Source organism: Haliaeetus leucocephalus, unplaced genomic scaffold (assembly GCF_000737465.1).
Source record: "Haliaeetus leucocephalus isolate CR32 unplaced genomic scaffold, Haliaeetus_leucocephalus-4.0 Scaffold450, whole genome shotgun sequence".
NCBI lineage: Eukaryota > Metazoa > Chordata > Aves > Accipitriformes > Accipitridae > Haliaeetus > Haliaeetus leucocephalus.
The window spans coordinates 202522-225792 of record NW_010972886.1 but is presented as its reverse complement, the minus strand read 5'-3'; the positions used below and the strand labels follow the sequence as shown (position 1 = coordinate 225792).

Below are 23271 nucleotides of genomic sequence, written 5' to 3'. Positions count from 1 at the left end.
CTACAACAAGGCGGGGGGGGGGGGGGGGGGGACGGGGACGGGACACGCAGGAGATTTGACTCATCGCCCTCCCTGCTCGGCTCAGGGGTGCGATGCCTTGTGCAACCTCCCGGTTTTGCGGGGGACGGGCCGGGGGAGGAGAGAGGGAGGGAGGGCACCCTGTTACACAAAACAGAAGTGGTGGTGTCGGTTGCTCGGCTCTTTTTTAACTGCTGGTCTTTTTTTTTTTCTTTTTTTTTTTTCCGAGAGTTGGAAATGATGGGAGCGGGGAGCATGAAGACAACCCGGGGGGGCGGGGGGGGGTGAAGATGCAGGGAGGGAGGGGACGCTGGGGGGGTCCCCTCCCTCCGTGCATCTTCACACACACGCACCCCCCTTGCTTTGCCCCTGCGCAAACACAAAATTTAGCCTCCGGCAGACCCAAAATCCCCGTCGCCGTTCCGGCGGGGCGGCCCCGCTCCGGCGGGGCGGTCGGAGGCGAGGGGCGGCTCTTCCTCTGCAAACTTTCCCTTTCCCCTCCCTCGCCGCTCCTTTCCCTCCTCTTCTCTCCTCCCTGCCCCTCTCGGTTCCCCGACGGCGATGGCTGAGAGGCCGGGGAGCACCGGGGGACTAACGCAGCCCGCCTGGTCCTTGCCCGGTCCCCGCGGCCGCTCCCAAAGCGACATCTCCTCCTTCTCCTCCTCCCGGAGAACCTGCCTTCTCCGGTCCAACGTGGGAGGCTCAGGTAAGGGGGAGGGAGGGAGGGTCCTTGTGTCCGAGTCCCCCGAGTCCCCCGAGCCGAGCTGAACTGGGCAATTTGGGAAAAGACATCCTCCTCCACACCCTGCCCTGCCCTCCCGGACCTGGGACTGTCTTCTCTCGGTGGCCAGGGTGTGGGTCCCTGCTTTACGTGGTGCTTGGTCGACCCCTCCAGATGACGTTTATCAAGTTCCTGGCTTTTCATACCCATGTTCTCAGATTTAAATGAATCCCAGTGAAGTCATGGGTACTCTCGCCCTTTGGCCGAAGCTTCTCTGACTGCAAGGGCAGGAAAGCCCCAGGAAGGCTTCAGGGCGTATTGTGGGGACATCAAAACTCCTCGTCCTGCCGCCTCACACGTTACCCTTCAGTTGCGTGTTAGAATTTTACCTCACGCGCTTACATCTCCGTTGGGTTTTTCGTTAACAGGTGAGGCAAAAAAAGTGCGTGAGTCTGTATCCCACTGTCCTCCTTCAGGAGGTGACCACTGCAAGTGCGCACAGGATGATTTGGGGGTGGAAGCTGGCCCTGTGGGACAGAGCAGGCTTCCTGCAGGATTTGGAGTAGCTTTGCTGTGTAAAATGAGACGAAGTGAGGGTCCTAGTTTATAGTGCAGATATTTGAAAGTGGCCAAAGTAAAATAAATACATGCTCAGTTGGGCTATTCTTTACTCAGGCTGTTTGCTGAGGTTGGGTATTAAGGAAATGAAATTCTGGTCTCCATACTGCTGAGCACATTTTGAAAATGTGTGCTCGCCCAGTTGCAAATCAGCCATGCTCTGTTGACTCAAACAAGACTGTAGGCACATACGTCCCTGGTATTTTGGATGCACTCGTACACTACTGCCCAGAGGTACCCATGAACCGCAATGCCATCAGGGAAGCTCCAGAGTGTACTGAGGGACCTCCTCTGCTGCGGCACAAGTAGGACAGCGTGGTGCATGGTCAGGTCTGCAATGGACCACTGCGTCCTCTTATGTTTGCTTATCAGAGAGTGTTAAGATGAAGCAGACCATTTGCTTGGGGAAGCTCAAATATATGGCTATGCCTGCCTGATGAGGAGAGAGGGAATGAAAACTTGCTTAGTCACATAGGAGCAAGTAGATTCAACTTGTGGGGCCAGAGACTGCAAGGAAAAACAACTCTACGTGCCATTTTCTGCATAATTCTCTGCTCTGCCTTTTTCTGTGTCTACTGAAAAGTTACGTTGAAGGACATTTGGGACAGGGAGGAGGGAGGGGGTTTCAGTGGTTTGTCCAACTCAGAAAGGACTGCTTTTAGGTGGAAGGTGTATTTCAGCACCGTCTGGAGGAGTGCTGCATGAACAACGCACTACAACCTGATATGTACACAAGATGCCTTAACCTGGATGCAGAGGGATCACCACAGAGGTTGACAAGATTGAGACTATGTCAATGTTAGACTATGTTGGTTGTTAGCTTAACTACAAAGACTACTAACAATGAGCTGGGTTCATTAGAAGAGACTGGCAAATCCAGTAGAGGTAAAAATGATGGTGTTTTCAAAGATGTGTTGTTATTTGTCGTTTCTTACACACAAAATTTAGGCCTCCCTGTTGCCCTACTTGATTTTTTTCTTTTAATTTTGAGGATGTGCTTCCTGCCAACAAGTGACAAGATTTGCTTTCTCTGTGTTGGTTTTTTTTTTGACATCTTTTCTTTCATTCTCTATTTTCTCCATTGCTGCTTCCTGTATTTTTTTCCAGCTGCTCACTGGGCACAACAAAAATACTTGCATGCTGCCACACAACTGTTGATTCCCTCTTTAAAAAGGAAAGTATGCATTAAAGATGCAAAGCTGTTTAATTTTTAATGTGGTGGTTAGAGAATTGTTTTTATACTTAGATGCCATTAAAATAACCTGCTTTTTCATTCCCCCACTAACCTGGAGAACAACCGTAACAGGGGCAGAAATGTGAAGCACTTAGAGAAAAAATATGAGCCTTATTATTATTTTTGCTTCTACCTCTTTCTATAGCTGTTCCATCTGATTAATTTAAAGTAGGTCACTGATTTACATCAGATGTTACCTGGGTTCCAGCTGCTCCATTTAGAAAAGAACAATTTGCGTTTTAAATAACCTGCAAAATGTTTGCTTGCTGCCTGTTCCTGGAGTGATTCACCTGCAACTGTTGAAGTCATAAGTTGCAGTTTCTGTTGCATATTAATCTTCATTTTCTAGATCCTGATGCTGGCTGTGCTGAGGAGACGATATTGTCTCCTCGCACTCCATCAGTGATGGGTTGGTACCCCTATAGATAGTTGGCACTGTCATTTATTTTACCATCACCTGATCTACCACTCTCAGTGCAGGTTCTGTTAAGAGTCAATTTTTGTAGAGACCCTTCTAGCTAAGGGAAATGTAATAGCCTTTCTAAAAGCGGCTTTGGCAGTGGCTCATAGAATGCATCTCTTTGTTATTCTAGACCGGTACTGTATGTATCTCGATAGTACCGTGAGGCTGGTCGGGCGGTCCCCATGTTTATGCTGCCTGTCCTTTCTTACCCCCACTCCTTCCTCTGCTGTTATCATATGCTGAACGTAACAACTTCCTGGTGTCACTTCACAGCATCTCACTTCATCAGCTGTGGTCCAGTTTGTGAGAGCAGTATATTTTCTGCTTTTCTTCTTCTTGAAGCTGGGCTTTTCTGTTAGGGTTAGTGGTAGAAGATTACTTAATTTCCCTCTCTGGGCTGTTACCTCACCCGTCATGGTATCAGGCCTTTACCTTCCAACATCTTCTTTGCTTCTGGTAAGACCCTGGGAGGAATAAGGTGATCCTCATCATGAGTAAGGGTGGCACGATCTAGACTTTTGATTTAGACCCTGAAAAAGTGTAATGTCACTGAAGTTCAGAGCCTTTGTGGCAGGCATCAACATTGTACTCCCCACCTCACAACTGGCTGGTTTGCCAGAGCATTGCTACGAGATTGGTGAAAAAAAACATATTCTCCTAAAATTTCAGAGCAACACCAGTGCTGCTTGAAGAATGCTGCTTGAATTACATACCTTTAAGCAGCATTCCATGTTTAGTGACTAGATTTAAACCCACCTTAAAGGTGGATCACATTAGCTGAGTCTCTTGATTTGCCCAGCATAGATGGAGACTGAACTGCATTTGAAACAAAGACTGTTCAAGTGCTTTCCCAGAATTTCTCCAAAATCTAGATTTGCTGGCTATGAGGCTGAGGGCAGCTGTCAGCATGAGCGGTGAGCCCCGGGGTGCAGGGGGATGTTGGTGTTTCTTATCAGCTGCCTTTATTCTCTGGTTGCAAAGAGGCACTGGCAGTTCTGTTCGTGACAGGCACCAGCCTCAGCTTTGCGGTGCCCATTCTTTATCTGCATGTCCACGTAGACAGTTTTCAGTTTGTTCTCTTTTCAGTGTTGTGGTTTTTGCTATACAGCCTTGCATTTTGTTCCGAAGGTGGTGAGGTTTGTGGTGAGGTATGTGTTGGTGAAAAGGGAACTTTACTGCTCAGACCAAAAGTCAGAAAAACACCCATTTCTCCACTCTGGGATTCACAGAGTCATATTGTTGCAGTTCCTCTTGAGGTCTCGCCCTTTAGCAAGAAGTAGAAGTTTCAGATAATTTGTTCCACTGCTAAGAAATGCACCTTGCAGGTAGAGAGGTGAGCTCCTCATGCATGTTTCCATTCCTTTCATGCTTTTTTTTCATACCTTTCTGATGACAGATATAAAAAAAAACTACCTGAGAATTCAGGCAGCAATTCAATACCTCAGGCTATACCCCAGATGCTGGGTTGCAGCAGACAGTGAAAGGTGGAGTGCAAATGACAGTCCGGCCTCAAAACTTGTCCTGCCTCCCAAGATTATTTGGGGAATTTTTGGGTAGCAAAGTGGTCCTTTGTAGGTTAATTTATTCAAAATGGTAATGAGTAACAGCTATGATTCCTTCTGCTGCTGAGTCCAGAGTAGGGTGGGTGAAAGGATGGCTTATACTCATCCACCTCAGTGAAGAATCAGGGAAGATTTCATGTAGTGATCAGAGTGGCTGATGTTGGATGGGAAGAAAATTGATGATTTTTGGAATTATTGGAGCTCTTCATGATTAGAGCGCTCTGCATTGTAAACCTAGCAAACGTCAGATTCTTTTCTTAAAGGACAGACTTTCTGGCTGATGTGAAGGAAATAAAATGTTTTTGACAGCTGGAGGTATTTGAGCATCTAGAAAGAGTGACTCCCCAAAGCTTCTTATCTAGAGATTGACTTGACTATCTGGGGGCTTGGAACCTAGGGCAAAAGATAAATTTTGGCTAGGTAGGTAGCTGTTAAGGTTTGCCTGTATTTCCCTCTGCGCTTGTATTTCCCAAAATGGCCACAGATTCCAGTTTCTTGGATGCAATTTCCATATACACCAAGCAAGAGTCCTACCAATGTCTATGGGAGTTGTGTTCAGTGTTTGTGAAGAAGACATCAGATGTGCTTTGGGAGGGCAGTTAGAAGGTGATGTTTTTCAGTCATCAGATGGGGGTGAGGGGAGAGCAGCCTCATGACATGGAAGAACACTCGTAACTAAAGCAACTGGCTTGGTACATTATATGAAAATATGGGAGTTACGGGAAAACATGAACCTCCATTGTATCAAGCAGGACTTGGTCACAACATAAATCAAAGCACAGAACGTTGCAAGAAGCCCAAGGTGGATAATTTGGGGTAGAAAACTAGAATAGAAGTTAAGACAAATCATCGTTGCTGGAGATTTAGAAACTAAACTCAACCCAATTGTGTGATTTCCAAGAAACAGTGCATCCTGTCCCTAAGTCCACATTAATAATTTTCCATCAACTTGAAAATTTGAACTATCAGAAAGATGCAGCAATCTTGACCATATGAAATTTGACATATGCTTACAGAATTGAAGCATCTACTTCTTCATGATAATCTGGAAACATGCTTAGACCATCATCCTGTAATGTTAAATCTCATTCCAGTCATCCTTACATGTAACTTGTAGTTTCAGGAGGGTGCTGAGGAAAAATCCAGGAATCATACAACATTTTGTACTGCATACATTGATAAAGTTTAGGTCTGCCTGAAAACTGGTTTAGTTTATAAGGTTGGGTGGGTGTGCAGGGAATAAGTGTGTGCCAGAATATGGCCAGCTGTTTCTAATATGGGTTTATACGGTATTACATATGAAATAAGAATCTGCCTGTTTTACCCTGGACTAAAAGACATTATTCCACACCAACTCTTGCAGAATAACTGGGATATGTTCTTGGTATTAACCCTGATTAAGTGTGAAACAGGGAACACTGGGAACAAAGGGAACACTATGATTTACAAATACAAACCATGAATTCTATGCATCATTTACATATGACCCAGTCTCTGGGACAACAACTTTATAATTAAATATTCAGACTTGGGCTCAGGATTAAAAAAAAAAAAAGTATTTCCTAAATGTGGTAATAATCTTCATGGTTGGCTAAGTAGAAATTGGACTGCAAACTTTCACAACATAGGATTTAAGGCCTGTTTTGCAGCAATTAATCAGTAGCTGACTGTGGGATCTGTTCAGCGTTTTGCTACTGTGGTTGTTGTAGTTTCTCAAGGCCCTTTGGCATTTAGCACTTCCTGCTGGTGTGTGGCTTCTAGCAAGTAACCATTTAATATCAGACCACATGTCAAGTATGAAGCCTGAAGAAGTGATCAAAAGAAGGATTAGCTGAAGAAGAATTTTTACTCCTTCTCTTACTGAATGTAAGCATTTGTTTTTGTTTTAAAACCTAAATGTTTCATCAGTCAAATCCATCGTTAGCATAAATCATTTATCTTTCTTCCCCACCCCACTGCCTCCTGCTCTTTTTGCCATTATTTCCTGAAAAAGCAGGCACTATTTAAGGTCAAAGGGCTGGGGATACTTGGCAGGTTTTTTAAAGATTAGTGAAGAATTTACATTTTTATTTATTTTTGCTTTTTGAAGTCAGAATCTTTTCAGAGCCAGAATCCTGTAGGATTTCAGTTTTCAGTAACAGCAGTATTAGTCTTGCTTCTGAATTTTAGTAGTTCTCATTTAATATGCTTCAGCATAAGGCAAAGAGCTCTTCAGTGGTAATCTTTTCTTTTTTCTTTTTCCCAAGCATTTTACCTAGCATGTTGCTCTTTTTAACAGATGCAGAAGTTAGTTTTTCTCAGGTACAAACCAAGTGGCACAGAATTAAAAATATCTAGAAGAAACTAGAAAATCCTGACTTTGGTGTTCCGAGTTCAATCACTTTTCACTTTATCTTTGAGATTGTCAGTCTTAAAGCCCACCACAACAAGGGATGCTCTTGCTTTTCATTCACGTGGAAAGCACTGTGATCTTCCTGAAATACGAGCAGAGTTTGTAGGCAGTCAACACTTCCTTGATGGTGAGCTGAGAAAACTTGTTCCTCATCATGCAGTTTTGATGCAGAATTGGACTTTTAAGATGTTGTGTTGTATAAATCCTATGAGTGCCTTCAGTGTTGTTATGTTTTTTTGTTTTGAAAGGCTGAAGCAGTGAAATATTACTAAAATTTATCAGTATTGAGTACTTAGTATAATGGGCTCAGAAGCATCTGCACTACTTTAATATCGTCTGAAGCTTCAAAGCCGCTACACTTTGCGAGTCTGCCGTGCTTTCAGGTAGAGGACTTTATAACAAAGTGGATCTAAAAAGCAGCTTAAACCACTGCATGTTTTGGTGATAAGACACTTTCTTACCCTCTCCTTTCTCACATTTCTTATATATTTCTGGCACATTCTGGATTGCCGTTCCCACTTCTCATGTTGTTGTTAAAACTGTTTGGCCACATTCAGAGAAGTACAGGGCTGAACGGAGGGGAGCTGGGAGGGAAACGTGGAAGAGGAAGCGTTCTACCAGAGGTGGCAACATGGCAACTCTTCACATGGTAAAATAGTGTGGGTAAATGGCTTCTCTTTGAAATAATGATCATATTTTTTACTAAGTGTCTTATTTTTCAGAAAATGTAGCATTTAATCATTATTTTTAATTCAAACATGTATTTTACAGTTTGCCCTATATTTTTGAATGTTTGCACAATTTACAGTATCGAGAAAAAAACTTGTTTGGGGAGAGTGGACTCCTATTAAAAGCACTTACTTTTTTTTTCCCTTCAATTTCAGATGTGACTTCAGTCTCACACACAAATTGTGTTGGCTCCCACTTGAGGAGTTTGCCCAGTTGCACAGTACCACACACTATTTCTGTTAGCTGGATGCATCAGTCAGTAGCTCAGTTTTGGCACCTTTACCCAAGTCGCTCCTATTCAAACTACACTGGAAATAAAAAGGCATTAATCTCTTTCTTCCTTTCGCCTTCTCCCCACTCTTTCACTCCCCTCTCCCTTACTACCTTCTTTTCTCTCTTCTCCATAGCTTCCAAGGAATCTCATTTGTATCGTGTCGATAGCCTACATACCACTTTTGATGATCCTCTGTCTAGGTCTGCCTGTGTATGGGTTAGTTTCTGTTCTGCCCATTCAAGTCTGATGCACTCCAGTGCTTCCCAGATGTTGGAGGCTCTTTGACCCCAGAGACTGAGATGTGAATGGACTAGGAACCTGCAAACATAAAGTTATATTCTGGCTGTCACAGGGAGATAAAGATCAGAATTTGTACAGGCAGAGCAAAGATTCCTTCAATTTTAGGAACTCATTGGGAAGGGGAAAAAAAGGACTCCTCATAATTCTTAAAAAAAAAAAGATTGCTGAATGTTAGGAATGGAGGAGAAGTGCTTCAGAGCCTTTTTAAGATAAAGCTTGTCACAGTGGTGAGGATCAGGAAAAGGCTGAAGACTGGCATGATCCCTGCATTATTTAAAGTTGTCAAGTTAGCTAAAGTTTCTTTGAACGCAAACGTATCCTGATGAAATAAGACTTTCGTAAAAATCCACTTTTTTTTGTAGAAATAATCCTGATTTCAGTCACATTTCTGCATTTTCAGAAGAAATATCTGTCAAAATTGGAAAATGGTAAATTGTCACTTCAAAAAATTAGTCCGAATTTTTTAGAATTTTTCAGCATATGAAAATTTGATACAGGAGTTCTTTCTAATTTGGGGAGCAGGAACAGGAACAAAGGCAGCAGAGAAGTGTCAGAATTTTCCTGGCACAGAAGTGTGATTATTCTAAGGGACCCCATCCACCTATACAGGGCAAGTGTAACCACTGCCACTTTACTTTGTTATGGCTAAATCATTGGATATCTGATTCTTTAAAAGTTCAAATGCCTTCTTGAAAGAATAAGGGTGTATAAAGAAGTATTTCATGGAACCAGGCCCTAAAGAACACGTGTAGCAAAGCTCCCCTCCGGAGCGTGGTTTGCTTTTTCCATTTTGGGGGGGACAATCACAGCTTTTAAGATACATCTGTGACTAGTGTACACAGTAGTCAAGAAAATTACAGGCACCAAGTAGAATTGGTGTTGAGGTATTGTTTTGTATCATCTACAAGCAGAGTGAAGAAGGGGTTGTCGTGCATTTGCAGCTGAATGTGTCCTAATTGCAGGCCTTCTTTGTGTTCAAACACAGGCAGCTATATTTAAACTTTGTGAGCGAAAGGGTAATTAGCAGTCATCAGCTTGCCAATTTTTTATTTATTTCTTCTGTTGCCCAGTGTCAGGGCTGATAGTTAGTGTTAGTGGTTTAAACCACCAAAGAAACTGTGAGCTTTTATCTGAAAAAAAGATGAGTGCTACCAAAGTGCAGCATGAAAAGGCAGCAGCAACAAGACGTAATTCTGATTTTTTTTTTTTGTTGGTTTTTTTCTGATTAAAAGCAGTTTTGGCAAGCTCAGAAGGGTTGGAATTGAATGAAGTCCTTTTACTTACACAGCCAGAGCATGTGTAATCCATCAGGGACCAGTGGTCATCCCAGGTCATGATATGAACTGCTTTAGCCCCAAGGATGAAGCATGGCCTGCTGCTTGTTACTTGGGCTATAGGCACCTCTGTCTGTGGTTCTCTGAGTAGACTCTCAACTCTGTATCCTTAGGAGTGAGTCAAGAGGCAGAGTTACAGCTCCCCAGGGCCACAGAATCTTTCTTCCAGCCATTTGACTTTTGAGCCCTGAAGATTTAAGAAAAATAATGTTTTTTTCCTGTTATGCCTTGCTGCAAACAAAACTGAGTGGCAGTATTTCACACCGAGTTTATTTTAGTGAATAGCAAATCCAAAAAATATGCTGCCACACAGCTATTTAAGTCTTTGGAGACACATCTGCTATGAATTTTGCCTTATTCTTTGGAAGTTGAGATAAACAATGGCTTTTGATCTGCAAATAGCAAAAATCATTTTGGGGGAAGATTTCCAAAGACTGATGCAGTAATTTTCTGAGGTTTCTCTTACTTACATCGTCAACTTGTGATTTGTCTAATGGGATCTTCACGTGGCGGACTGGTGAACGTATATGTGATTTTGTAGGTGATTCCGGCTCACGAGCCAGCAGCACCTATTTCACTCTGTGGTACAGGTGTTTATCACCAGGCACAGGGTACATGAGTACATGGTACTACAGCTTGTGCTTTTAGTGGTCTATCAGAAACAGCATCTGAAAGCTACACCCTTGCAGTGTAGGATCTGCCAGACCTGGAGGGAAACTGCAGAGTGAAAGACTTTCTTTCAGCTACAGGGGTGAAAGACTTTGGGGAGAGCTTGGGGCTTCGGATGTGCTGCCTGCCCTTTTTCGGCTCTGTGTCAAAGAGCTCTCCTGATCATCACCAGATCCTGGAAGAAAGTTGCTTCCCTTGCAGCTTTCATGGGGACAAATAAAGCCTTTCCCTCGGTGCCTGCCGCGGAGGCAGCACCAGGAGACAGGCAGCTCCGCAGGTTTGCCCATCCTTGGGTGAGGGAAGGTGGCACGCCATCTCGAAATCGCAAGGTAATTGCCTATTAGCAAGTTAGGCGTTGCTTTGAAATCACTCTGAGTTTAAGTAAAATGCAAACGAAAGCACTTTTCTCACAATGTCTAAAATAATGCGGTTGCTAGTCTTTTTAAAAAGAGAAAGGAAACACCGCCAGAGTGAGTGCTGGCAAGATGTCTGTAACCGGTCTGCTGAGTTCAGGGGGAGAAAGACCCACCAGACTTAGTCTTGGTGTCAGCAGTTTAAGTAAAGATTTTCTATACTTCTTATGTCTTCTATGAAGTCTCTTTTGGATGGTTTTGCGTTTTGGTGGAACTGTAATTTGTTAAAATCAGAAATTGTCTATTGCAAGCAACACACGAGTTGGTATCACATAAAATCCTGGTGAGTGAAAGTGACTCAGTGGAGCACAGAGCTTTTGCAGCTTTATTGCATTATTGTGTAAACTCTGTGGGGAAAAAGATACTTGTTCCACTCATTCTAGGCCAAGATTGGAAAAGTGCTGCAAGCATAGGAGGGGACGTGTGTAAAAGGTTTCTTGGGAGTGAGATTTATTGGGCTGGGGATAGCGTCCCAGGAGAAAGTGAAAGCTACCCTGCTGGAAACACTTAAAACCAGAGCTGGAAACACACTAAAAAGTGTGTGAAAAGAAACTGTTTTGCAGTGGCAATGAGCACGGTCTTTTGCAGTTGCAGGGTTTTTATTGCTCTGTGTTTAGGCCAGCTCAGGAATGCCAGTAGGGGACGCAGGACTGAGCATACAAGCCATCCACCTGCACCAGACACATTGGGTAAGGAGATAAAGATGGATCTTGCTTTTTGGCTGGATGGAAGAGCCACATCTATGTCTCCCCATCTGTGGCAGGGTGTCCTCTCCACCTCCTTTAAAAGCAGAGGGAAGCAAAAGAGGTGGGAAGGAATTTTCCCAAGCAGCAAAGAAATAACTGACAATAAGATAAGTGGATGAAAGGCCAAAACCCAAGGAAATTCTCCCTCAGTATTTTGAAGGGCAGTTGTGTCACACTCACTTTTACCCTAGGCTTAAGATCAACATATATTTAGATGAGTTTGGGTGAATATTTAGAATATTTAGATGAATTCCAGGCAGCGGGGTCTTGACAGTGAGAAATCCATCAAATAAACAAGTTTTGTCTGTCTTCTAAGCCCATTGCAATTTTTAAAGAAATTATAACAAGGAGATTTTAATTCAGGCACTAGTTAGTGAAGTGAATTCTAATAATTATTAGAACGCCATACTTCTGCTCCAGTGAATTTGTCTCAGTTATATATACCCCACAGAGGAAATAAATCCCAGAAAACTAAACTTCATGCATAGCTTTTATGAGATGAATGAGATTTGATCCAAAATGTTTTTATACAAACAGTGATTATCATAATAATGGGAGAGAGGGGAAAAAAATCCAGAAAGAGCTCTGTAAATGGCAATATGCATCTCTCAGACTCAGGATTAGATGCTTCAAATTATGCAGATTTATAAGGAGGACCTGAGTTTTAAAAATACATGCAAATGATTTCTGATTCTAATCCTTTTACATGTCAATAAAAGATATCAAAATATGTGCACTTTTCAGTATTCCTAATCTCCATTTGTTAATGGGAAACAGAGTTGTAAGAGTGGCTTTCATGTTTTGCGGCAGTTTGGGATCACTGTGAAAGTGATTCGGCCAGTGTAATAATTATACCGAGGAAAAATCAGAAGCCAGGTTCAGTAGCATTTGATAGGTGCCAGATGCCTGTGGGATTTATTCTGATGCTGAAGACTCCTGCCAGTAAAGGCTTGTGTGGTTCAGGGAACGAAAATTCCTTGCTTGTCTTCTAATGGAATATCTTCTCTCTGTGCCACTCTGAGGGATATAACGTCCCTAAGTGGATTGCTCCGAGCCTGGGAATTTCTGTAGCAGCACTGAACATTGGCTGAGTCCTGTGCATAGTGGGAATTGAAATACTCTGCCATAGAACTGCAGGGCAGTTTTTCATAGGGGTGCGTATTTTACACATAAAACTGCTGTATGGGTTCTTCTGTTGAGAATTCATGACATGCAAGGAATAAGAGCATGTCAGGTATGCCCTGTCTGTAGGCATTGATAGGTTCTTGGGTGTGATGATGTGTGTATATATGAAAAAATACCTAACCACCTTCAGTTTAGTCCAGTTCATTTAAATGGCATTTTTCTAAACCACTGAAATATAAGCATCTGGCTATCAGACTGGTGGAACCTTGCTTTCTCTGCTAGAAAATACAGGTACCCAGTCACAGGGAAGGAAGGAAGCAGTCGGTAGCTACCAGGCATCTCCAAGGGAAAGGCTGAAGGCTGAAGACGGGCCATGTGGACCCTTGCTCTGGACGGGAGAGCAGGCTGCAGTCACTGCGCTTTGAGATTGCCACGGAAGGACAGAGGGCTGGGCACCCGCTTCCTTTCCCCCTCCAGTCTGTGCTGACATTTTCCCTCCCTTTTCAGTGTATTTGTGTAGTGTTAGTAGATAATACAGACATCGTGATCTCTCAGCAAATGCATTGGCTTTGAGAAAAGGGAGGAGACCCAGCACGTCCAGTGGACCAAGCATTCTTCAATGGAGCATGCAGCTCGGGCTATGCCAGTGTGGTCCAGCCAAGCCATCGCTGTGACTGTGACCCACCCGAGCTTCCCTCTTCTTTGAAATGCAGCAGTACACTGCCACTGAAGTCTACTGCAGTGTTTCTGGGCTTGCGATTTCACTGTGACTTTCCAGTGTTTAATACTGTTTTGGTTTGGCTCTTACAGTCACATTCTCAGTTGCTGGTTTTTTCAATGGCTGCTGGGCTTCTTTGGTGTTGAAAACTTCTGAAAACACAATCCTGCAATGCCCAGGCATTCAGAAACTGGGAGAAAGAGACAGAAAAATCTGCTGTTCTTTTTTCATTCTAAATGAAGTTATAATATGCTTTCTATGTCATCCTCATGTTTCTGGAGGCCTGATTCATGATATTGGTACGCTTGTGGCTGGTGGGGCTGCTGCTGACTTCAAAGGGCTTTGGCTCAGGCTGAAGTGTTATCACTGCAGCTTTTATCCCAGGAAGGCCTCTTCACAACACTTTACAAAGATGAGGTGACGTGAAGTTCAATATCACAGTCTTTTGGAAGGCAAAAGGCCCTTTGGGACCAGCCTGAGTTTTTTTCAGTTCCAGCCTCTTATAAGAAAATCCTGATGTAAGCAGGTGTGAGATGCATTAACAGGTTTTGTGATTTCCCAGGCTCAATAATGATCAAAATAAATGTGAGCTTGTTTTCCAAAGGAAATTAAAGAAGGAGCAAGTAGAAAGCATCTACAGCAATTTCACAGTGGGTAACATTATTCAGTGACTTCTACCTTTTTCCTGTGAAAGCGCCATGAAGGTACACTTGATGATGTGGGGGTCTCCAGGCAGCCTAGCTTCATGCAAGAGGGTCTTCTCATGGGATGAGAGCTCTGCCTGGGCTGCTTGTTACTTAGGTAAGGACAGGAAGAGGAGGGGGTTGTCTGTGATGCACAGAGTTTCTCCAATCTCTTCTGCCTGTGAGTGGGAGTGAGGAGCGTGTTGGCTCTTGTTCTCTGACGTGAGGGGTATTATCTCCCTCCATGCAGCTAGTCCTTTTATTATGGTGTCAAAAGGAGTAGGAAGGGCAAGGGGAAGACTTGGAGAGCAAAGGAAAATGGAGAGGGTTTAAAATGTGAAAGATCTCCAACAGGACTAGAATTAATTACTTCATTCCAATATTTGATAGGTTTTTTTGTTAGTCCCACCATTATGTCCACAAACAGAGCAAATTTTTTTTTTATCTAGAAAAATCAGTTGATTCTGCTCTGCCTTTTCCACTTTAACTCCAGTAAACTACTTTTTGGCTCAGCTCCCTTGATTTCTGTTCAGTGGAAAATATTTATTCTGCAGATCTTTTGCACTGCAATGCCCACCAAGTGTGGGAAAAGTGGGGATGCTCTCCATCTAGCATCAATTACCGTAGGAGCCCATCTGCCTGTGGTGGCCAGCAGAGCTAATGTGCTGGACCCTGACCAGCTCCAGCTCTGCCCCGCCATGGAGATGAGGAGAATTGTCAATAGGCTGAGATTTTCCAACAGGTCTGTGAAGGAGCCTAAAAACACAGACTGTACAACAGAAAACAGCTTTTCTAAATGAGTAGGTTGGTGGGTTTAAACAATTTGCATTATAGTAATTTCTTGAAGAAAGTTTCACTAGTGTAGTGAATATATAAGGTAACAGAGCTTTCTTTTGCCTTTGTTCATGATATTTCCTGTCCTATAAGGCCCAACAGCTTCGGCAGCCTTCCTGCTGCAGGAGGAGGGAAATGGAAAAAAGTTGGAAATGTTGGGCTTTTTGGCTTTTCTGAGGATGCTTAGGTTTATCAGTATACAGTTGAAATGGGATATTTTGCCCAGCCATAAAGTAGGATTAACCCGCCTGTAGCTCCTGTTCTGTTACCTCCTACTTCAGCTATTTTTGGCAGGACTTCAGAGCTAAGAGCATCCTTACAATTACTGCAGCATCTGGCCTTGTCACCGCTAAAACAGCTTTCCCCGAGCCCAGTCATATGCCTCATACCGTATGCTGCCAACTGCCCCCTCGGTCTTCTGACCCATTTGCTGCACCTCCCATTATCTGTCACCCCCAGACCTGTGTTTAGGTGCCTTAACGTCCCCAGCTGACTGCCAGGGGACTGCTGGGTGAGAGATTTTGTGTCCCAGGGAGATGCTGCCGTGTGATGCTGGTACACTAGATGGGGCGGTTGTTATGCTGATCAGCGAACACTGTCTCTCCGGCACCGGATTTCTGCCTGGATCACCCACCTCCTCGCAGATGAGAGGATTTGAAATATAGGCTCGTTTCTATGAAGTGAGCAGCCCTCCTGCAGCAGAGTTGGTAGATTGCCCTGAGCTGGTTTCGCCTGGTTTCTGCTCCTTCCCAGATGAAGTCACGGCAGGGTTGTCATTACTTTTGGTGTCTTTAAATGCAAACTCAGCTGTCTTTAAAAGCACAAAGCTGGAGTGGGGTGGGATGGCATGGTGGCGTTTTAAATTTCCTGAGCCCCCGCCCCCCTTTTTTTAAATCCATAAAACGTATATTTAGACAACACAAAATGTTATTATCAGCCATTGCTCTTCCCTCAGCCAAGGTAATGCTGCAAGCTTGGCATTATCAGTTGTGCTGGTGAAATTGGATCTCCTTGTAGTATTGATTCTGCTGTACTTTGGTCGGGGCTTGCGGGTTTTGTATTGATCTGTCAAAGAAACTGCTGAGGAGTGGGTGAGCAAGATCTGTTGTCTGTGTTGTTTGGGAACTAATAGAAGCTCTTATTCTTTGCCGGCAGCCTGTTGCACACTTGGACATTGATTCATTATGAGAGAAGTCAGCTTTAATTAGAACCAGGTTTTCCAGTATTTGTACAGAGTGCTTTGACCCCAGTCCACAGCAAGTTCATAAAAGCAGACTCTCAGGCCGAGTTGTTCATTTATTATGTAGTCTTCTGAAAAAGAAACCATTAAAGTAATTGGACTAAAATTTTTTTATGTGCTGAATCTGAAGCAGTCTTTTCTAAAACAAAACTCAATGGAACCTAAAAAATGTGTTCAGAAATGCACATCTAGACTTCCATTGGCATTGTGCATTGAAGTAGGTATTGCTTACCTTGATGTTTTCCTGGCCTGCTAGAGATTTAGATTTGATGTATGCAGCTCTAAGGGCAGATGCAGGATCCCTTGGCTGGTCTGAAAGAGCCTGAAAACTGGAATTCCTTCTCCCAGCCTAAAAAATTGAGCATTAGAAAGGCTTTCCCTATAAGCCTAAAAGAGAGACATCACTCATTCTTTCCAACCTCAAGACAACTTTATAGCAGGAAAAAACTTTTGTTTTCCTTTTTTTTTCTTCTTTATTCTTGGAGGAGGAGGGCCTGGCTAGATTTTTGCTCTTAGACTGTATTTCATGAAAAACACCCCAGTAATGTTAAGTGGTTCATATACAATTGATAAGTATCAAAGACAACATCAAAGCATTCATGTATGCTAGTATGTGTGCAACAGAAATTTTTTTCTGCATGAAATAATAGAAGCATAGACACTAGATATATGACTAAAAGTAAGCTAAAGCAGTTTTCCCATGACATATCCTCCAAATGAAACATGAAAAGAACACTCTTACTAAATTATCAAAACAGTTCTCCATTATTTATTCAGTACTGCCTGAAATGATCATGAAAAGTGACTCAGTGAAAAATGACTGTGTGATTTTATAGAATGTAATCCATGTCCTATAAAATTATAGCATTAAAGTAGTACAAACAAAATCACAAGTCCAGGAAATCACATCTGTAGGTTCTGGCCACCTCCCACATCTATGTGTAGATGAATATAATGGGGGGAGTGGGGAAAGAAACTAAAAAAAAAAAGAAAGGCCCTTACAATAGCTCCTATTATCCAGGTCCCAGCCAAGTACAAGCCTCTAGCAGTCATACTCTTCCAACAACCCCCAAGCAGCCATTGCAGCATCTGCAAGACTAAGGAGCCAAAGCTCCCTCACTCCACAGCACCCACAAGAAATGCTTGGTGCGTTCCAGCCCCAGTGGCTCAAGAATATCCAGGACTGCTGCAGGCTTTCTGAAAACTTTGGGGCAGGCTGTGTTGCTAGAGCAGGGTGGTGGAAGACGTTCATGTCCTGAACTCTGGAGGAGGAGGCACAGTGTAGTTCCATCCAGGTCTTGAAATGTGTAGTTGATAATATCCTTATGTCAGGATGAAAAGCACAGCGGTTTTTTTACCAATTTGAAAATTACGCACTAACCTATTTTGGGTTCAGATACAACATTGACCTAAAGATGCAATAAATAAGGTGGCCTACTTCACTGCTTGTTGCAGCCTTAGGACAACATAGCATCTGAATTTTTCCTTTTAGGTTAACTGTTCAGCATGCTTCCTAAGTGATTTAGGTCTTGATTTGGACATAAAAACCTGTGGGAGATACAGAGCAGAGAATCTGCAAGTTCTGCCTAAGCCCATTAGAAGGTTTGCCTATTGCACTTGACTTTGCTTTCATAAAATAGAAATGTGATCATTAAGTCTGTAGTAGGAGAGTCTCTTTGTAGACTGGTCTAGTTCAAAAATTGATGTCATTTGCTTAGTTGTCTTTAAACATCTTCTTTTTCCAAAGGAAGCATGGCAAAATTAATACAAAGTCACTAAAAATGTTAAATTACTAAAATGTTGTAGGACTTGTATAACTGCACAGAGAACAACTGGGCTGCACAGCTGATTTCTTACATGGATAGGCATTAACAGGACTCTTCCTTTAATTTATATGGGCTCATTGAAACATGTGAGGCCAGCACAATCTTCTTTTTAGATCAACTTTATCTCTGCCATGTCATCTTGTAAACCACATGACATCCGCTTGAGAGCATGTACCTCCTTAACTGATTTTCATTTGTGCTCATCATAACCATTTCGCTTATGTTGTTTTCTCCCCCTGTATTTGCTGGGCCTCTCTATGGGTTCTTGTTCTTAGTTCCTAGGGTTCTGCCATTCCCGACAGCCGTCACTCAGCTGAGCAGCTGCCTTGGCCCCGATTGTCCACGCCACGTGTAGAAGAAGCTTTTTCCTTTTGGTGTAGCAACACGACCCTTTGTTTGGAGGTCCCTTTCCCAGGATCGGCTGGCAGGGGTGGAGGTGGGCTGGCCAGAGGGGATGAGTGAGTGTACCATGCTGTCTCCTCTGCCTCCATCCCTGAAAGCCAAACAGGAAAACGAACTACCTGGATCTGTGATATTGTTTCCACGTAGGGCTTCGGCTGGCAGAGCTGCAGCCCAGCACCCTGCTGCACAGCCGGGGAGCCGAGCTTGCTGCACGGGTCCAGGGCACCTACACTGGTGGGTGACCTTGGCTCTTTGGGAGCGTGTTTTGCAAATCACTGTTGCTTGGCAGTGTCCTGGTCTCAGTGTGGTGTTTTATAACAAAAGGTGGAGACCAGTTAGGCTAAAATTCATCCCGGGATGGTTCCAGAATGAGTTATGTTGAATGATTGGCAAGTACTTAGAAGACAATGAAGTCAATAACAAAATGAGAGAAAATGTGTGCTAAATCCATTTGATTTTCTACTTTTGGAGGGCTAAGTTGACTAGTGAAGGAAAACACTAGACGTGTCTTGATTTGACATATCTTGACATCGAAAAGGTTTTGAGACTGTTCCACAGGACTGTGTTTTAGACACAAGCTAAGGAAACGTGTCCTAGATGTAATCATGAAGTGGGTGCACAACAGTTTGATAAATTGCTCTCAGAAATATTTATCAGTAGTTTTCTGTCAGACTAAAAGGGCATCTCAAGCAGGATCTTGCAGGGGACAGTCCTTGGCCCAGTTCTACTCAATACTTAGTTATGATTTGAATGTAGGATTACAGAATACCCTTGCAAAAATTGCAACTATTGCCAAGCCAGGAAAGTTGCAAGCACTTGGGAGGACAGCACTGGGAGTCAAAACAGTCTTCACAAATTCAAGCAAAGAGGTAATAACAGCTTTCTGTCAATTGGCATGCTCCTCCTTTGGTCTGGTTTTCATATAACTACAGCACACGAAGAAAGCATTATCGGAATCCAGGTAAAATTCCAAAGCACTTGAGAGGTTAATCACTGTCAAGTAATTTATGCCCAGTACTAAGGTTTTGTAAGGATTTAAAATAAAGATGTTTGAAAAAATGCTTTGGAGAAATGCTGAAGCTACCACATAGAAACGTACCATTTCAAGTTTTCACCAAAACGCTTGCAGTTTGGGGGTTGTCAGACTTGAAGACTGCAGCCTCGGAGGGCACGTAGAGAGCAGAAGGTTTGGGAGGTTAAGACTGCATATGATTATGCCATTTACCCACACTGCTAAACTGAAAGCAAAATAGAGGAAGGGAGTTACTGAAAGACAGTATGCCTGTGCTTGAAAACCAAGATGAAAAATGGGGAATCAAAGAGGAAGCAACCTTCATTGTAATCCCATTGTCCAGGCTGACCTCAGTGACAAAAGAAAAAGGTATCGGCAGTGAAATAATTAGCTATTTCAAATTCATTACATTTTAATAATTCAAACACTATTAATAATGCAGGTAAAAAGAATATTTCAAATATATTTTTATCGGGGTCTTTCTATAATATTCTCTTCCTCACTGAAGCAAAGAAGCTTATACTTCTCAGGGACCTGCAATGTAAAGAGAAGGGCAACATAGCTCTAAAATACCTAACCGGCTTTTGTAACAGCTTTAATGAGCTTTTTCATATTGCTCTCAAGAGGGCAGCTTTCCCTGCATTTCTAAATATGCTCTCCGGGCAAATTCAAGCAGCATGTTCCTGATGAAATTTTGTTATTTTTAGAAATAAACGAAGCAGGATACATCATTTCCCCTCCTACATCTTTGCTGATGCTTTAATATAAAGACCTGTGTTCAAAAGTTAATTACAGCATCCTAGATTGCACACCAGATAGGCACTGCAACTGCAAGTGGGTGCTATTGTAAAGGAAAAAGAAAAGGAACAATGCTGTACAAATGTAGCTTTGGAGTTCTTTTTACCTCTGATTACCACCGTAGGAAAACAGTGCTGACTTGTTTGCCACAAAAGGGATTAAACTGCCTCGCATGACTCCCTGGGATTGGATGCCCAGGTGAAAGGCATGTTCCAATCAACAGCGTATTTTGGGTAATAGCTAAGGTAGGAAAGCAATATCACAAACCAGCTTGTCATGCATATTTGGCCCCTTTTTGAACTTTTACGCAATCTTATATGCTTTTTCACTTAGGAGAATAAACTGATAATAGAAACAGGAATGTCTTTGATTTCTTCATCTGCTTGTACACCAAGTTCTGTTTCCCTCAAGACAGTGGGAGTCAAACAAGAGGGCATAATTTCATTGCTCACAGCTCAGTATTTTTCAGCTGGCATTTGGTCCTTATTTTTTTCTTGGGATGTTCTTCTAGTTTCCCTGGCTTCATTGTTGCCTCTTCAGTCAAATTCTCTGATCTTTCTGCCCTTATTCCCCAGACATGCATGCTTCTGAGCAAAACATCCAAGCAATTTGAACCAGATTTATAACATGTTGTTGAGTTTATCATAATACACTTCTCAGCAGTGGAAGTTTGTATGTTGCATTAACAGTGGTTTACCTTCTGGCTCCATGCTGGAGTGGAGCACTGTTAGAGTTTTGACTCAGAGTAAAAAGTTTGGGCTGCTGAATTATCAGTATTATTACCTGAAATTACTCTGGGGTCTCATTTTTCTTCTGCTATACTGGCCAGCTGTGATCTAATTAAAGTACAGCCTATGGTAACACAGTTGCATCCTGAGCTGGAAAATATTGACCTTGTCTGTTCATTCAGCAAAAGCAAACTCTTTCTAATGCATATTTTCCCAACACCTGTGTACGGCACACCTCCAGCTTGCCAATTTGTCTGACGTGCTTTGCTGATATCAGTTTGGCTCTGTGTTTGTCACACACATTTTGCAGTACGTTCTGGCAAACATATTTATTATCAAATCACAATAAAAATAACTAGTGCTGTTAACTAGCCTCTTTCAGGCAAATATATATTTTATAAGGATTAAAATATACCTGTCCTTTCATTACCTTTGAGGTGCATGTGAACATCTGTTTTGTTGCTGGTTTTAGAAAATCATCAAGCTGTACAAGGTAAGGTGATCCTCTATGTGGTACTTAAAGCAGTTAAGGACAAGCGTTTAGCAGAAGTCAAAGCAAACACAGATACTCGTGTGACTGACAAGGGTACTGAGGGTTAAATTACACATACACCAACAGATAATCAATTCACCACACTTTCTGCACTTGAGAAGTTAACTCAATTTCTGACTATTAGTCATTAAAAAGAAATATCCTTTGGTGCAAGTATGGAGCACCTTGTACTAGCAGTATCTGGAGCTGTGATTCTAGTCTAGCTGGATCCCTTGAGCAAGTTGATCATGCAGAGGAAGTTCTCATTCATAAATATCTCACTTTGAGTCAAGAAACAGCAGGTGAAGTAGACGCAGGGAAAAAGATGAGTGTTTTGTTTCAGGGGTCTCTGCTGGCATGACATAGATGGACTCAGGTTAGACACACTGGGCACGCTTCACTGTTACACAGCCCATTCAGCTTAAGCTCCTGCCCGTGAAAGAGGACAGTAATCCTTGCAACTCCATGGAAACTCAGGGGCTGAAGTAATAGTAACCCTGGGCTTGACGAGATGAGACATGATTCCACAAGACCTCGTACAGATACCAATTGCTCATATGGATACCATGACTTGGACTATATGTGGGTAAAGTGAATCCCTTCTATGTGGAATAGAAGTGGCAATTAAGTGAGAATGCAGTCCCACTACAGTAACATAGAGACTGAATTTATATATAAATATAGATAAATAGATATTTTTTTAAACTCATTTGGGAGAACACCCTCAAGCAGTGTCCTTTACTCTGCTTTAGTTAGGTTCTCCTGCCATTCTCCTTTCCAAATATTGCAGAACATCTGGCAGCACTTACCGGTGCTCCTTTATTTAATGGTCACTTCTGGCAGATGGATTTTACTTTTTTAACGTGCACTATGGAGTACAAAAGCAACACAGATCTGTGTGCTAACTAGCAGGACCTCAGGGGAAGAGACAGTAAGGTAACAAGCTGAAGTTATATCTCTCTTTAGTGGATCTTGTCAAGTGTCTTCTCTGGTTGTTTCTAATTTATGTCTGCTCAGATTTCTGTCTCACGAATCAAGTTACAAAACACTAACCTCCAAAGAGGCAGTCAAGTTTGTCTGGCTAAATGTACAGTGCATCATGTACAGCGCATGACTTCACACCAGCAGTGGTTCATCAGCCTTCAGAGTTTGAAAGACTTCTTTTTCTTTCTCAGTATTTATTTTATCATTTTCCTAAGGCTGGCATTTGACATTTAGGTGATAATTATCTAGCTCTCACTTGCCTAAATTTTACTTCAGCTGGGAGAGAGCATTAAGATAAATGCTGATAAATATCTCAAATGCACTATTCTATTGTCTTGCTTAAGTCTTTCTTCACGTATTTTTATTCATACTACTTAAAACAAAATGACGTACCCAGAATCTCCCCTGTCCTTGACATAAGCCTGACCACATGTTTTATGTCCAGGGATGAAGTCCTGGCCCCACTGAAGTGGAAGTTTTCCTGTTGGCTTCACCATGAGTGGGGTATCACCTCAGATCCTCAGACTAGAATATATTGTCTTTCTTTGGTTTTCCTTTACTGAATTATCTGTTAGCAGATTTTAAGGGAAAACAGAATGTAAGCTACATTTATTCCTCTCAGTGAGGTTAAATTCCTTCTCTTTTTACTGTACATAAGATTGCAAGAGAGAAATCTGCAGAACACACAGGAGAAAAAAGCAGTGGGCAGAAGGTAAGAAGGTCTCAAGGAGTGGGGTAAAATGTTCTGTAACTCTATTATATGCAGTCATTAAGGCATGATAAAAGTCTGGTATTTCACTTCAGCAAAGATAACGAATATTGGCCTTTTTACATAGATTCATAGCACTAATGCCAGAGGGTTTATTCGGTCCGACTTGTACACTGCAAGCCCTTAAATTACTCTTCATTTACCCTT

The 23271-nt window shown here is 42.6% G+C and overlaps 1 protein-coding gene across 1 annotated transcript in view; it reads left to right on the top strand.

The window, feature by feature from the left end:
• Positions 1 to 579: 579 nt before the first annotated feature.
• The window catches only part of PHACTR2 (phosphatase and actin regulator 2), a 137118-nt gene continuing 114426 nt past the window's right edge, over positions 580 to 23271 (top strand). The window contains exon 1 of the mRNA XM_010575024.1: positions 580 to 724. Coding sequence (XP_010573326.1) covers positions 580 to 724 — 145 coding nt within the window. The remainder of the gene's footprint in view (positions 725 to 23271) is intronic.